This window comes from Callorhinchus milii, unplaced genomic scaffold, assembly GCF_018977255.1.
Source record: "Callorhinchus milii isolate IMCB2004 unplaced genomic scaffold, IMCB_Cmil_1.0 Scaffold10, whole genome shotgun sequence".
Lineage (NCBI taxonomy): Eukaryota > Metazoa > Chordata > Chondrichthyes > Chimaeriformes > Callorhinchidae > Callorhinchus > Callorhinchus milii.
This window is the reverse complement of record NW_024704751.1, coordinates 18589609-18606369: the sequence shown is the minus strand read 5'-3', so window position 1 is coordinate 18606369 and position 16761 is coordinate 18589609. Positions and strand designations below refer to the sequence as shown.

The window sequence follows — 16761 nt, the reverse complement described above, 5'->3', positions numbered from 1 at the left end:
TAATCCCTCAAGAAAAAAAATAGTAATAATTTGGGCACTTCAATCCACGACTGTTTGTGGGACATTGCTGTGCGTAATTGGCTGCTGCGTTTCGCCCACAAAAATCACTTTACAGTATATTCTGTGAAGCACTTTAAGACGTCTAGAAGACGTGAAAAGTCCTATATCAAATGCAAGGATTATTATAATATTCAGTAATGACTTAGAAAGACTACACAGCATAAATGAAGATAGTAGTACCTGAAGTGAAGTCCCAGTTAAATTTTCTTTCTCACGTGGACTATCAAAGGATTAACTTTCACACTACACTGCACACAGACAAATCTTCAGCTACATTGATCCAATATATTGAACTATTGAAGGTGCCATGATTTTTCATGGCAAAGAAATGTGAGTGAGGCGTTTTGCATTGTGCCAGAAAGTGCCTTTTGTTAGTGCCCAGCTATGTTGCGTAACCTTCCATTTGAAGTGGTCACACTTCATATGGTAATGCTATGCAATAAAGGGCACTTTTCATGCACCAATCTATGCAATAAAGCCTGTAATTATCCCATCTTACTCTCGTTTTGGGCAGCAATTGATATGGTGCAGTCCTGCGGCTTAATGATTAGAGCACTCGCCTGGCAAGCGAGAGGACCTGGGTTCGATTCAAATAAACACCTGGCTGCTGTGTTTCACCTACAAACTATACAGTTAATTCACTTAACGGTATATTCTGTGAAGCTCTTTGAAACATCTTGAAGACACGATAAGGCGATATAACAAATGCAAGAATTATTATTATTATTATGGTTGAGAGGAGAGATAATACAGGCCCTAAGGAAGCACGATTCACAGCATGAGAGAGCAGTATAGTTTGCAAGTGCATTCTTTAATAAAAGCCAAATTCCTGTATTTCTTCAATAAATCTGTATTCCAGCCTTGCAAAACCCCTCCCCTTTCGTTGTTGCTATTTCTGTCAGCCTTGGTCTACTCCATTATTATCTAATAGGAGGACCCTTTTTATGCCAGGATGCGATTGATTATGATGCCTCACACTTGATGCACTGTGCTATTGGCACTGAGTGCTGATCATGCAGTATTTGTACATTATTGAAATGCGGCAAAACAATCCTACACTTTTACTCTTTAACCATTTGGCTGCCAGAATTTGTTTCGCTAAGACTTCAATTCTCGGAGGATTGAGCCTGCAATCGTCTGAGCTCGAGGTGAGAGCGCTAGAGGTGACAACGTATAAGAATGCAGCTCAATTGTAATTGTGAAAGGCCTGACTAAATCAAGGGTGATGAACTACCAAGTGTATTCTCTCACCAGAATGAAGCAAGAGATGTGTCAATCAAAATGTGGATGTCAAGAGCGGGAAGTGATGCACGCACCAAACGAGTTGTAAATACATTATTCTACAGTATAAATAATCAACATCATACCATGGTCGCCTGTGATCGAGGGACAACAGATATTTGTTCCTGTTTCACCAAACATGAAATTGCACACCATACATTTGTTTTTAAAATGTATCAGAATTGTGTGGTATAAACATAAGAACTATTATGACCATCAGTGAGAACTAAAGGCATGTCTAATTGTGATGGTGACTGTAAATAGACACCAGTTCAGTCTTGCATGGCGATGTTCATCATGTCTCACTGTTGGCCATTAGTTTTATCTAATAATTTACAGAATAATGAAGGGATTGCATCCACTTACTTTGCAACAGGTAGAATGAGACCCAGTGTCCGGTACAGCACAGCTCCAATGACATAATAGTCTGAGTTGTATGATTCTGAAACGAATGGAACAACCAGGGAGAAGAGTTTAAGACCGAAGAATCAGAAAGCTAAGGCTTTTTTTCAATAAAAAATGACACTGGTTCCAGGTCATATAAATTTGCAAAGTCCCAGCAAAATGTCCATGAGAATAATAATAATAATCCATAATTGCAAGTCATTACAATATCTCAAAATGCTTCACAGCATTTGCTCTGTTCAGTCTGCTCAGTCACCAAAGAACAATTTGCTTTTTGATGTTATTAAATAGCCATGAGTGTTGTTGAATAAGATCAGAAATGGTCCCTTGAAAGCAGGACTAATTGAGTGGCTGCTGGAATTATACTGTGACAATCTGAATTGACCTGATGAAGTTCATCTCCACAGATGGCTCCAGTGTGAATCAGTGTGCTGTTAACCCACTTTATTATATTTCTGCCAGTAAATCAGCATAATTTTCAAGTTGATTTGCTGTAAAAAGAGCAGTATAAAATGGGTATTAATTGCTTTCTTTTTAAATGCCTATTGTCATAGTATGCCACAGAGGGCAGTAAGATCAGCAGATCAATAGATGGTATCATTGACCCAAGTGACAGCCACACAGTGACTTAAGTAAACTGTTTGCAATGCGTTACGAAGAAAGCTTTCGCAATCTCTCAACAGAGGAAACATGTTAATAACTTGTCTATAAGAACTTCAGAATATAACATATATGTTACATCAGTTGAAATTCATTTAAACCTACAACAGTTATAACTTATACAGCTGTGCAGCTAACTCAGAAATAGATGCCATTCAGCAGCTTTGGGATCCTAATGCACCACATGGAAGCCAAACAGTTATCAAATATACAGTGTATCCTTCTGGATAGTGATTTTTCTCTATGTTGTCTAATACTATAATTACCTAGTGAAACCTTATGAAGATCCATAAATCTTTCAAAGGAATTGCCTGAAGACTTTCTCAGACCTTTGGAAGACTTCAATAAAATGTTTGAAATCTGAGGAGGCATCATTTCTTATATCTGATTTTCCACACACAAATTCTATAATTCCCAAGAGCTCAGGAGGTGAAGGGGTGATTGATCTGATTAATTTGTTTAAGATAACGAAGAGATGTGACAGTACATACGGAGAACAACTCTTCCTCTGGTAGACAAATCCAGAGGCATGAAATTGTATTAGCAATAAACAGTTTTGTCATAGGGTATTTTCAATTATGTGTTACTCTCAAACTGAGGAATCAACTTCATTTTCAAATTCCAGGTATATTCGCTTCTCAACAAACTGCTAAGATGATTGTTTCGTGTATTTCAGAAAACAGAACTGTTCACGAGATCGGAATAGAGGTTAAGATGAAAATGCCTTTTGAATGCCTTCCCTACTTTCCTTCCTTTGCAGTATTAATTTTTTTTAAAAGTATCCCAGTTTCCTGTCTTCTGCTGCCCTTTCTGGTAATCCAGTTTGTGTTTAGAAATATCCTCTAGGTATAGCCTTCTGGTCCTGTTGTCTTGGTGTATGTTCTACATTTACTTTGTGATTATCACATTTAGCATCTTGTCCATTCCATATCCATTCCAATACAGTCCACTTTTCAAGGCTGAATAGCCAATGGTTATCTAATGATTCCTTAGAATTTATATTTTATGCCTCTAACACTAGATATCAACCTCCGTGCTCTCCAATCCACCCCCTCCATGGACTAGACTGATTATTTAATTCTCACCTTGCCTATGAGCAAGTTGGTAATTGGAACTGCTTTCACCCCCTCAACTTGTTGCATCAATTACTCAAAATAGCACATAACTTTTCCAAACTCCCAGGGGATGCAGGCCACTTTCATCAATCCAACTTAAAATGGGCATCCCACCCACCATTGTCATGTCTTCGAGACCTCTCAAAGCGCTTCACAGAATATAATGTAAAGAGGAGTGACTCTCTAGCTTGTGGGTGAAACAATATGAATTCTTTCAACATGTTCTGTTGGAATTTCGAATTTCCTACAGCAGGGAAACGATTAAATGGAAACAGCTTTAAAATGTTATGAATAAGTAATCAACATGTTATTGTTCGAGTTAGGGTTAACCTATTGTCGGCAGTTTTTTTCCCTTTATTTTGTAAAATCCATCTGGTTCCTCTTATATTGCTATTGAACATTATAATTCAATTCAAAGGTTATGGAGCCATTTTATTCATGGAGGGGTGTCTAGTCATCATTAAAATATTATTATTGTTATTATTGTTGTTGAGAAAATAAATCTTTTGCAGGAGCTGCAAAGACAGGATTTTAAGAGGTTTCGCCCACAAAAATAGTCAATTCACTTGACAATATATTATATGAAGTGCTTTGAGATGTGATAAGGTGCCATATCAAATGCAAGGATTATAAACATAGGGAAAATGTTCTCAGCTTACTCCTTTCCCAGAAGAGCCCTAAGCATATTCTGCTGGCAAGGAACAGAGTTGTGTCTGCAATGTTCTCTCATTTTCACAAAGTATGTGAAGGAAAAAAACAAATGGTCACTGGTTCCATGATTGTTGGTGGGACACTGCTGTGTGTAATTAGCTGTTGCGTTTGCCACACAGTCAGTTGACTTTACAGTGTACTCTGTGAAGTGCTTTGAGATGTCTCAACAACATGATAAGGCGCTATATCAAATGCAATTATTATTATTTGATTATTAGAACTTTGCAGAATCCAGTTCCCAGCACTAAAATATCATCCAAATCTGTCGGTGTGCTGCTTTCCACTCCTGCCAAGACAACAACCAATTGTGAAATAATGAAGTTTCCTGTTAAATGAACAACAGTAGGGAGCCTTTTGACAGGATCAGCTGGTAGCAAAAGGCTGGTAGCAATTGGAATTTAAAAGTGGTTCTATTTTGTTCCTCATGAAGAGTTCTGAGTGGATCTTCTTAGCATTGCTGTATTTGGAAATACTGCACTATGTGTCATCCTTTAGTACACAAAAATGAAGCATACAATTTTCTAGTTTTACACAGGAATATTCAAGACAAACTGTGCGTAATCATTTGTTTTGGTCAGCTGTGTGTCTGACACATGCAGAAGTCCTGTAGCTCAGTGGTTAGAGCACTCGCCTTGCAAGCGAGACACCTGGGTTCAATTCCCGGCAGAGCGAAACCTTGGGCAAGTTTCCTTACCTAGCTGGAGAAGCAGCAGGAAGCTTGACAAACACTGCCTTCAATTGTAATCTATGTGGTTTTAGTTGGGTTAACTCTAACAGTACCACAGTGCACAACCCAGGGTCCCCAAGCTTTGTCTTGCCAATCTGTGCCTGATAATCTACGGAATTCGGAAAGCAGGGTCCGTCCCTTTGGAGAAAGTATGCTTCCGTTCAAGACACGTCCCTCAGCCTGCCACCCACCATCGGCAGTCGGGCCATCAGCCTTTCTGTCCCCACCCTCTGGAATTTCATCCCAGAATCCCTTCACTTCGCCTCTTTCAAGATCTTCCTTCAAGACCTTCCTCTTTGACCGCGTATTTGGTCATCTTCACAATCCCCAAACCTTTTGATCCCCACCTGTCTTGAATCCTGTCTTGAAAGTGGAGTCCTGTAGCTCAGTAGTTAGAGCACTCGCTTTGCAAGTGAGAGACCTGAGTTCAATTCCAGGCAGAGGGCGAAACCTTGGGCAAGTTTCCTTACTCCACACAGAGCCTAATAATAATCCCTCCAAAACCAAAAACAATAATAAATTGGTCATTTTCAATCTACGACTGTTTGTGGGACATTGCTGTGCGCAATTGGCTGCCGCGTTCGCCCACAAATATACAGTCAATTCACTTTACAGTGTGTTCTGTAAAGCGCTTTGGGACGTCCTCCCGACGTGAAAAGCGCTATATCAAATGCAAGGATTATTATAATCCAACCCACAGCTCGGGTGCAATTTCTTGGATTTCCAGTGCCTTGGATTGTCCTCCCAATTTAAAAGGCGCAATCTAAATGCGATTTGTTGTTTTTGTGTGCAGGTGTTCTGTCGGAAATCTGAATCTCCCTATTGAGCCAGGATTCCTTTTATCAAATGTTTGAGCTGATTGTTTCTGTGCTGTGTTCTGAGTCTGGAATAGTGTTCTAGTTTTATAAGGGTGTTCAAATGATGTGTGGAACATGATGGGTTCTAAACGGGAGGGATCATGGACACAAAATACTAAGAAAGCCAGCAGGTTAAAGAAAAATAATAGAAGATGTAAAGTCAGATGTGTTACTCAATTTGCCTTTAAGAAACCATGCAAAGCATTTGTTGCTGATATTCACTTGTCCACATGAGGCATTGTACATGCACTGTGGCTAGATAAGGATGGTGCTATATTTCACCCTGGTACCAAAATTAGCAAAGAAACTAATTAGTGCTGGGAAACTGCAATCCGCTTGTGTGTTTCAATGCTTGCTGAGTAGATATTGATTGCACTCTGAAGCTTCTTTTTAAATAGTCTGTTTCAAGTTCTAACACCAGTTTCAACTCAGACTTTATACCAGCTACGATTTGGTTTGGAATATTTGTTGATTTGATTATCCTCTTTTCTGATCCTTTTTGTTGACTCTTTAATCTCCTCGTTCCCTCCCTTCCCTCCCCTCACCCTGACCATTTCCCCCCTGCTCGGATCCTGACCCAACTGTCCAGCGCCTTGGGACGTCCTCCCGATGTGAAAGGCGCTCTATAAATGGAATCTTGTTGTTGTTGTTGTTGTCCTGCCCGAAGTTCTGATTTTTTGGAAGCTTGAACTTCTACCACACTGCAACTCGTGAATAACTTAAGAATTTGGCACTTGAAGGGTCAACATCAGTTCTGACATGTAAAGCTATAAGGGTAAGCAGAGCTGGAGCAGCTTTCAATCTCTCTCAGTTGTTTCTTTGGAAAACTGTATCTCACGTTCATAGGCAGTAGGTGGGTGGCTGGAGCTAGAGGGGGCTCAGCCTCGCCAAACCTATCTATAGTTCACATCTTTAAAGGGAGCTGGGAAAGAAAAACCTTGAGGAGAATCACAGCCAATCTCCTTACTCCACACGCCTCTGTTTACCCAGCAGTAAGTAGGAACCCGGTTGTTAGCCGATTGGTGGATCGCTTTCCAGGGGTAATAACCCCTTCAAAAAAATCCCAGTCCCCCAAGGATCTCCTCTCCCAACCTAGCACACAGTCTGTGATCTGGAGCAGGAATCTTGATGATATCTTTCTCTTCAAAGGCCAATCACCCTGGCTATCCAAAGTAAATGCAACATAGACCAGAGAGATTGAATCTTGGATTTTCCAAGTCTCCAAACATTTCAGAACCTCACTATCATGTGCATTTACCTACTCAGCCATTAAAATTAAGGTCTTTAAAATACATAACACAATGCCTCAGAAGAACAAAAATGTAACTGATGGAGGCACTGAGAGAGAAAGATAGATGCTTGATAAATATATTAAGAGATATCGAGAAAAGGCCCGGTAATGAAACTAAGTGAGGTGCCACAGACAGAGAAGCTCTCTGGCAATTATCTACATATAGATTTAAACGTATGAGATCGTACAATATTGAACACAAAGAGAGGGGTAGCAAAGGTTTAAGAGGTTCGGAGCATAGGAAAAGCTCAGCCACCTCACATTTGTCTGCATTAAGTTTCATTTGCCGTTTCTCTGCTCAATCTGCCTATGCTCTGGCCTACTCCACATCCCCCGCCTGGCCCACCCCACCATCAGTGGCTGGGCCTTTAGCATCTCTGCCCCCACCCTTTGGAACTTCATCCCACAGTTCCTTCATCTTGCCTCCTTCAAGGCACGTCTCAAGACGTTCCTCTTCGACCATGCCTTCGGTCACTTTCCTACCCCTACCCTCCTTGCCCTCCACCCCTCCTGATCCCAATCGCCTGCTCGGGTACAAATATCTGACTCCCCAGCGCTTCGGGATGCCCTCCCGATATGAAAGGTGCTATACAAATGTAATTTGTTGTTGTTGTTTGTTGTTATGTTGCCCTTGAAGTTGCTTACAATCTTCATTGTTAGCTGCATTCCCTGTTGTCGCGTCATCTGCAAACTTAGAAATTGTTTCCTTTATACTGGAATCCAGATCGTTTACATAAATGGGGAAAAGCAGTGGTCCGAACACTGACCCGCGGGGGCCACCACGGTTTACATCTCTCTATTCTCAATCCGTAGCCTCTGTTTTCTAACCTTTAACTAACTTTCAGTCTGTGCTGCCGCCTTTCCATTAGCACCAGACGCCCTAATTTTTTTAACAAGCTTCCGATGTGACACTTTATCAAAATCCTTCTGAAAATCCATGCCACCTCTACAGCATTTGCTAAATATATTCTCTTGGTTATTTTGTCAAAGGACTCTATTGGAGTAAAGCAAGACTGACCTTTAACAAATGCTGACTGTCTTTCCAAGTAGTTATTAATATTATCCTGTTTTATAGCCTCTACACATTTGCCCACCATGAATGTTTGACTAATCTATAATAACTCAGCTGATCCTGTAGTTGGTTTTGAAACAGAGCTATTACATTGTCTACCTTCCAAATAAATCCAATGAGAGCCAATGAACTGGTGTAGATTTATTATTGAATTCTATAATTGTCGATGCAGAAGGACTAGGTATTGTAAACAAAGAAAGCGTCTCCAGAGTGCTGATGGATTTTTAGGTAGTAATAATAATAATAATTCTTAGATTTGATATAATTCTTTTCATATTAGGTTGCTGTCTCAAAGTGAATCACACAGGTACATAAGTCTTTGAAAGTGTCATTGCAAATGGCACAGGCTGTAAAGAAAGCTGATAGCCTGCTGGTTTTTTTTATACTGGGGCATGAGGTACAAAAGCAATGCAATAATGCTAAGTTTCTATAAATTATTGGTTAGGCCACAACTGGAGTACTGTGTCCAGTTTTGTGCCCTTCACCAGGAAATATGTTAATGCCTTTAGAGGGGATGCAGAGGAGATTTTCGAGAATGATTCCAGGGATGAAGGATTACAGTTATGAGGAGAAATTGGAAAGGCTGGGTCTGTTTCCATTGGAGCAGAGAAGGTTGAAAGGGATCTTAGAAGTGTACAAAAAATGATGAAGGGCATTGTCAGGGTAAACAGGGAGAAATTATTTCTACTGATGAAAGTCAGTGACTAAAGGGTGGCAGAGTTATCAAATAGCTACAAGACTAGCAAAAAGAGAATTTAGGACAATTTTTTTCACAGAGAGCTGTTGGGATGTGGTTTGCCCTGTGAGTAGGTAGTGCAGATGGGAGTCCTTTGTGGTTTTCAAGAATGACAGTGACAGGTATATGAAAGGGAGTCACTTGAAGAGTTATGAGGCTAAGGTGACTAGTGGGATTGAAGTGATCTTCTTGTGAGCCAGTGCAGACTCAATGGGCCGATTGGCATTCTCGGCATTCTTGGTTTCTCACTGTGCACAATAATAATCCAAATTTACATTTATATAACGCCCTTTCAAGTTGGGAGGACAGGTAAGGTGCTGAACAATACTGGCGATTTTATAGGCTAATTCAGCAACCAATTTGTGCACAAACGGCAATGGAATCAAATGACCAATCTTATATAATGGCCAGGACACCAGGAGAAACTTGCTTATTTTTCGAATAGTGCCATGGGATATTTAAGTTCCACCTGAACAGGCAGATGGAACCTCAGTTTAATGGCTCATCTGAAGGATGTCACCTCCAACAACGAGGTGCTCCCCCAGCAGTTTATTGGAGTGCCAACCTAGAGTGTGAGTTTAAAGTTCTGATCTGGTGCTTGAACCCACAATCTCTGACTCCTTCTGGCAAAGAAGAAGCTACCAAATGAGCCAGGACGACAAAGTAAGAATGCAAACACGTTCAGTTTCCATAGCAGACATCACTCGGTAACACTGGGAAGTGGCAGGAAGAAGTGGTAGTACCTGAAGAAGAAAGCATGAAAATCTCTTTTGGAATGAAAAGCTTATCTTCCGAGGACCTCGCCCAGTCCTTCATTCCTCTTCTGCCTTTCATAGGAAAGCTAATGTCACTCGACACAGCAGACACAGGCTCTCGTTGAATACTCGTCACTGAAAAAATAATAATAATATTAATAATCTTTGCATTTGATATGGGAGGACATCCCAAGGCACTGGACAGTGCACTAAACCCATTTAAGAAGCAGCTTGATGCAGTGATAATAATAATAATAATAATAATCCTTGCATTTGATATAGCGCTTTTCACGTCGGGAGGACGTCCCAAAGCGCTTCACAGAATAGACTGTAAAGTGAATTGACTGTATATTTGTGGGCGAACGCGGCAGCCAATTGCGCACAGCAATGTCCCACAAACAGTCGTAGATTGAAAATGACCAATTTATTATTGTTTTTGGTTTTTTGGAGGGATTATTATTAGGCTCTGTGTGGAGTAAGGAAACTTGCCCAAGGTTTCGCCCTCTGCCTGGAATTGAACTCAGGTCTCTCACTTGCAAAGCGAGTGCTCTAACCACTGAGCTACAGGACTCCACAAATAATAATAATAATAATAATAATAATAATAATGCTTGCATTTGATATAGCGTCTCATCTCATCATTGAAACGTCTCAAAGCATTTCACAGAACATCCTTTAAAGTGAATCGACTGTACATTTTGTGGGTAAAACATGGCAAAAACACACGAGGAATCATTAACTTATTCAGATTTGTTGAGTGGGGTTATTTAGCATTGCTCATAATAAAAGTGTAAACTTACCAATGAATTATGAGAGTATATTCATTTAAACTATTTAACTTTGCAGAGACTGCGAGAGAGGAGTATACCCACTCTAAAACTGAAAGTCTATTATTTTATCTCTATTGAACATCAACTGGCTCATAGTTTGGAAAAATCTCCCAATACAAATGTTTTTCACAGCTTGAACATAATGAGTCTTTCATATGTGCTGCACTTACCAAGATTATCCGTTACTATCAGGGCACTCTGAAACACTTTCAGTCCCTCACCAACTATATGGATGAAGTCTTCAATCACCCGCATCAAGTGGACTGAACCAGGTGAAATCTGTGTGGAATAAAACACCAATATTGCAATTGTGGCTTAACATTCTCTGCAGCTACAGTATTTTTTTTAATTGAACTGCTATTCTTACAATTCACTGCAGCAATTATTTTAATAGGTAACACCAACTTACCTGCTGTGCATCACCCCATTTAGCCCTGTTCTTTGCTTCAAGCATGTAGCTGACAATTTGAAAAAATCTCTGAGTAAATAAAGAAAGCACAAAGAAAATTCACCTATTAATTTGACACCACTCTCTTTTTAAGTTATTATCGTTTCAAAAGGACTTTCCTACCCACTAGATAACATTCGCTGATAGGACCCTTTCTTTATTCTCACTATTCTGTTGGAAAAACAAAAAAAGGAATATTCTTACATATTGAAATCAATAGGTTGAAAATCATCTCAGATAAGAGTCTAATTTCATATTAACTGGGTAAGCCTGGGTGTGAGGAAAAAAACACATTTTGAAACTAATGTAATTAGTAATAATTACAAAAAGCATTTGTGCATATGGAAATTGTACTAATTGTATTGTATAATATGATTATTCAGACTGACAGAGCTGGAGATGGGAGATGAAGAATAATACTTGCGTGAAGGTAAACCAACAAGAATTTCTACCACCACATATTAAACAAATCCCCAGGACAATAGACAACTGGCAATGAGTTACACAATGATAATTTCATAGATAAGCCAATCTGCAGCAGATTTCAGAAAGATGCAAAAGTAGTGATAATGGGGGACTTTAATTATCATAGACTGGCAAAGTAACAGTGTAAAGGGCAAGGAGGGGGAAGGATTCCTGAAATGTGTGCAGGATAACTTTCTGGATCAGTATGTTTCCAGTCCATCAAGGAAGGAAACAGCCTGAAAGGGTGGTAGAAGCCGATTTGATAACAACATTTTCATAAACTTTGAATGAAACTCGAGTGATTTATGAATGTCAAAAGAACCGTGTTATTGAATTACTTGCCAAATTACACTGCCAGCTGTTTATGGTCAATTATCCATGGAATTGTTAACAAACTAGTTCATTTTCTATTTTTCTCAACAATAGGGACAGCTATCTAAGTTCAGCAGAAGTGATGTGACGTAAAGGGGTACCAAAGTTTATCGCTATGGAGGAATAAAAGAATATGATATAAGATTCTGCAGTAGCGTCACAATATTTTCCTCTTAGAAGGTTACCAGAAAGGAAATACTTCCGTAAATATTACTGCATGCAACATCATAAGTTAAATTTTGTATACGATAAAATCCCTCACCTGAACATCATCAGAAATAGGAATATAGCTGGCTCTCTTGAATGTATCAGTAATATTGCGTAATATATCAACAGAGAACAAGAGATCGCCACTGTAGAAACTCTTTCTCTCCATTAAATCCAGCATAGTCCTTATAACTTGTGACATCCCCTTTCCCGCCAGGGTCCGCTGTCCTTTGGCAAGGTGCTCTCGGATCTATAGTACACAGATACTCACATTTGGTACATTATCATCATATACATCACATTTAAAATGTTGTTGATTCTAAATTAGATTGATTCTAAATGAAGTGTAAATACACCACAGTTACAAATGAAATAAGAAAGTGATTCATAATGGATTCAATTATTTCATGAAAATGAACAACTTCGAGAAACACAAGTAATAAATATGCCTGATAATTACACTAACTATTGTTCTTAGAGTTTAATGTTTTGCTTATTCCAAACACAGGACAGAGCTTATTATTTTGAGTGCGAGCTGCAAAAGATAGACAGAATGATATCTCAAATGCTGCATCTAAAAGGCAGAAAATTAGGTTTCAAGAATTCTGGGTGATCTCCTCTTTAATGCTCACATTAATTCAGATGAAATCTATTTTGAGAAACTATTTTTTATGGGTAGGCATCAAAATGGAAAAGGAGAAGTTGTACTTCAAATCAATAGACCTGGACACGACAGAACAAGAACTTGCCGGTTCTCATTAGTTCACAATAATGTGGCTCAACTGTATCTTTATTACAGTTTAAATTGATGAAATACCACGAGGATGAAAACCTCAGTTAGTTCCAAATAAAATGTTTAGTTCAATCTTCCCAGCAGATAGATGGGTACATGATATTCCCACAAAAATATTGGCAAATCATTTTTTATGTTTGCTCATATGGGTAAATCATTTGATTATAATGAAAATAACACACTGGGGGTGATTCTCTGAGGATCCTATATAAGCTCACAGTGCCACTGTCGGGAAAATTGCCAACGAGCAGAGAATACAATGTTCTCGCCTGCCAAGGTCAGTAAATTTACTGGTGAGTAGAGAATCACTCACTAGATTGTCTGGCTCTTCTTCCTGCTCAAAAATTAAAAAGAATAGCTTGCCCCTTGTGCGGAAAGTTAGCCATTTCAGATCCATCCAACAAAGGTATAGAAGAACAAATAAGTGACGAATTTAGATTGTATTTAGAAAAGATGAAAACATTAAGAACTCGCAAATGTGGTGTAAAAGCCCCCAGCTCTGGTTGTAAAATTCACTGCAGCCAAATTGATAAAAACAGCTTTATGTTGCTAAAACATATTCTGATTGAGCCAGGATTTGTGTAAACTGCAGTTACAGACAATTTATTGTCAATTTATTGCAGTTTGCAAATAAATGTACAGAGGAACAGCAAAAACAAATTTGAGAATGTATAAGGGCGAGAGTCAAAATCTCTTAGATCAGCAGAAGTTTTTTTAATCTGTTGTAATGTTCAAACAACACCAAATTTAGAGTGTAATACAACCCATATGTATCTACTATTGGCAGCCAATTCCTGGGGCTGGAGGGTCGTTAAACTTATTGGAAGAACCTTCATGGAGTCATCTGCTAAGTCCCCAGCACACATTGTAGACAGGGATGCAGCACACAGGATAACTTGTGCTGATCCAAGCGGAGAGAAGGGATTAGCCACTCTAATTTAGTCACTCTCTGCACTTTTTCAACCCTGTTCGAATAGCCTGTTTATATGCTGCATCACTCGAACACAAGTGAAACGTGAAGAAAGCTCCAGTCAACTTGCGTGAGAAAAACAGGCAAACGTCTTCTAGATTCATCTTTGTTGGGTGAAATCCCTGGAACTTTCTGAATTTTGTTCAGAGTAAGAGTCACACTTTAGGGACCTGTATCCTTTGAAATAAGTAAGATGGATACAACTCTCCGAGTATCTGGCATAGACCCTGTGTCATTGTTACATTGCATGATTCCAGCTAAAACGGAAGCCAGTTTAGATGCCACAAGTCAGATGGGAAACTATCTGGCTTGTAGCATCTCTTTGGAGATGATGAATGTACACAGTCCAGCTCATTCTGCATTGTCAACTTGTGACAATGAAAGTTATTTGAAGAAGCCTTGCTGGCATTTTGGCTAAAATGACTGTCATCTTAGACCTACAAAGGTGAAATCTTTTCAAAAAGAGTAGTTACTTGGCTGTTATTTCATTTAATTGCTAAAGTAGCAAGTTCTTTGTTGCTTCCGAACAGCACAAGACAGCTTGTCATGATGCTTGTAATCATTTGCAGTGGTGAACTGCGTGTGTTGTTCCACTTGAATAGACAGGAGGGTGTCAAGATTCCTCCAGGCTCAATTGTGTTTTTAAATTACTTTCTTGCTCATGTGATTTGTCAAATCTTTAAATTCCAGTGCCCCTGATTTATTTGTATTTCTACTTTTTTTTCCCCATAACTTTTTTAAACAATGCAGGTTACATTTCATAAATTAAAAAAAGCGATTTGTTTTTATTACTGTTATGTATTGTATTAAAGAAGTTAATTAATCATGACATTTAATTATGATTTATTTGTGTATCTTGATGCGTTTTCCTGACTGACCAGCACTTTGGGACGTCCTCCTGATGTGAAAGGCGCTATACAAATGTAATTTGTTGTTGTTAGACCTTATATCCTAAAATTACTCTGGTCATGTTAGATCTAAGGTACTGTGTACAATTCTGGCCACTGCAAATTGTGGGGGGGGGGGGAGTGTGGAGGGGGGGTGTTCTGATCAAATTACTATATAGATGAGCAATGAGGCTGATCGTCATAAAAAGCTATCAACACTAACTAGATACAACAGACACAATAACTTTCACCCACAAAATATAGTTAATTCACTTTACAGTATATTCTGTGAAGCACTTTGAGACGTCTCTTGTTTGCCTGTTCAGATGGACATTAAAAATGCCGTGGCGCTATTAGGAAAGAGAAGGGAATTTCTCCTGGTAACCTGGCCAACAATCCTCAAAATAAAATTGGTCGTTCATTTCATGGCTGTTTGCGGAACAACTCCTTGTGCAATTGTGCTGCCACGGATGCCTTCAAATACAGTCACCTCATTTCATAGTAAAACCTGTTAATGCTTTGAGACGTCCTTCCAAACATAAGGCGCAATATCAAATCCAAGGATTATTATTATTTATTATTATCATGTCTATTATTAACGCAGTACATTGGCGCACTATAGTGTTTATGCGGTTCTTTAGGTGATACATTAAATTGAGATCTTGACTCCCTGATCATATCGATGTTAAAGAACCCCTGGCACTGTTTAACAAAAGAAAGGAGATTCTCTTGGTATCCTTGCCAACAAATCTCCAGATAAAAATAAATGGTCCTTCACTTATTTGTGGGGCATCGGTCCCACAAATTGGCTACCACATTCATCTACGAAATACAGTCACTACATTTTATATAAAACCGTGAAGTTTTTTGAGACATTTTGACGTGTTAAAGTGTTGTATCAAATGCAAGGATTATTATTATTATTATTAATATTATTATTAATCAACAGTTGGAAAATGTTACCGAGATGGATGATAGAGACCAGGGTATTGAGTCATGTAAGAAACAATTTAGGAGGGGATCGGTATTCTGGATGAGTTCAAATGAGCTAAAAAATCTTCTTCATTTTTCTTGTGACCTTATGAATTCTGATCCAATAATAAAATTTCAATGTTCTCCTACATTTTTGTTAAAGTGTCTCGTTAGAAAGAAAGGTTTCCCACTTGACAGCATCCGGGATAACAAGTCAAGCGAGTATCTCTTTAGTACAGCAAGTTTTCAAATGCTTAGAACTATAATCTAAGATTATTTTTCTTTTCCAGAACTTTTGTCTGTTTTAAGACCACCACTGGTGTAAGTTGCCATGACTATGCCGCAGCTGCTGATGTAGAAAGGTCCGACATGGTGGATTGGGAATATTCCTTTTAAGTAAAACATTACCTTTGCAACTTTTGCCTGCGGTGTGTCAAACTGGCTCAGTTGGTAAGTCTCTCTCCTTTGAGTCAAAAGGTTATGAGTTCAAGACCCAGGTTGGGCCTTGGGACTCACAAAGTCTCAGCTGATACTCCAGTCCAGTGCTGGGGTATGTGCTGCATTGTCAGAGGTGCTGTCCTTCGGTTGAGACATTAGGCCCTCTCTGCCTGTTCAGGATCGGATCACATTAAAGATCCAATGGCACTGCTCGAAAAGAGAAGGGAGTTTCTCTCTCCCAGTTCCCTGGCTAACAATCCCCCAAATAAAATTGGTCATTTACTTTATGGTTGTTTGCAGGACATTGTTGTCCACAAACTGGCTGCTGCGGTTAGGATATAGGTCATTGGTAGTTTGGGACATATGTGCATGCGACCACCAGGAAGGTGAAAGGCGAACGAGATGGACCTTGATCTTTTATCGTCTAGCATTTCTTATGTTCTTGCATGTTCGTGCACAAAATACACAGTCATCACACTTTACAGTGTATCCTGTGAAGCCCTTAGGGACGTCCTCCCGATGAGAAAGGCACTAAATCAAATATAAGGATTATTATTATCTGCACCGTATCCATATTCACAAATGGGTCAGTCCCAACTACAGCAGATAATGGGCTTTTAATTTATTGATGACTCTTATGTCAAAACTGCAGAGTTATGGAGAAATGATATTGTGTTTATGCCATCTTCTTAAAACTCTAATCGATTTG

General features: G+C 39.1%; 1 protein-coding gene across 1 annotated transcript in view; it reads right to left on the bottom strand.

The window, feature by feature from the left end:
- LOC103179634 (adhesion G protein-coupled receptor B2) overlaps nt 1-16761 on the bottom strand; it is a 175245-nt gene that overhangs the window by 89742 nt on the left and 68742 nt on the right. The window contains exons 10-14 of the mRNA XM_042338794.1: nt 12048-12242; nt 10910-10978; nt 10671-10779; nt 9659-9805; nt 1708-1783 (exon numbers count right to left, since the gene is read on the bottom strand). Of these exons, the coding sequence (XP_042194728.1) occupies nt 1708-1783; nt 9659-9805; nt 10671-10779; nt 10910-10978; nt 12048-12242 (596 nt within the window). The remainder of the gene's footprint in view (nt 1-1707; nt 1784-9658; nt 9806-10670; nt 10780-10909; nt 10979-12047; nt 12243-16761) is intronic.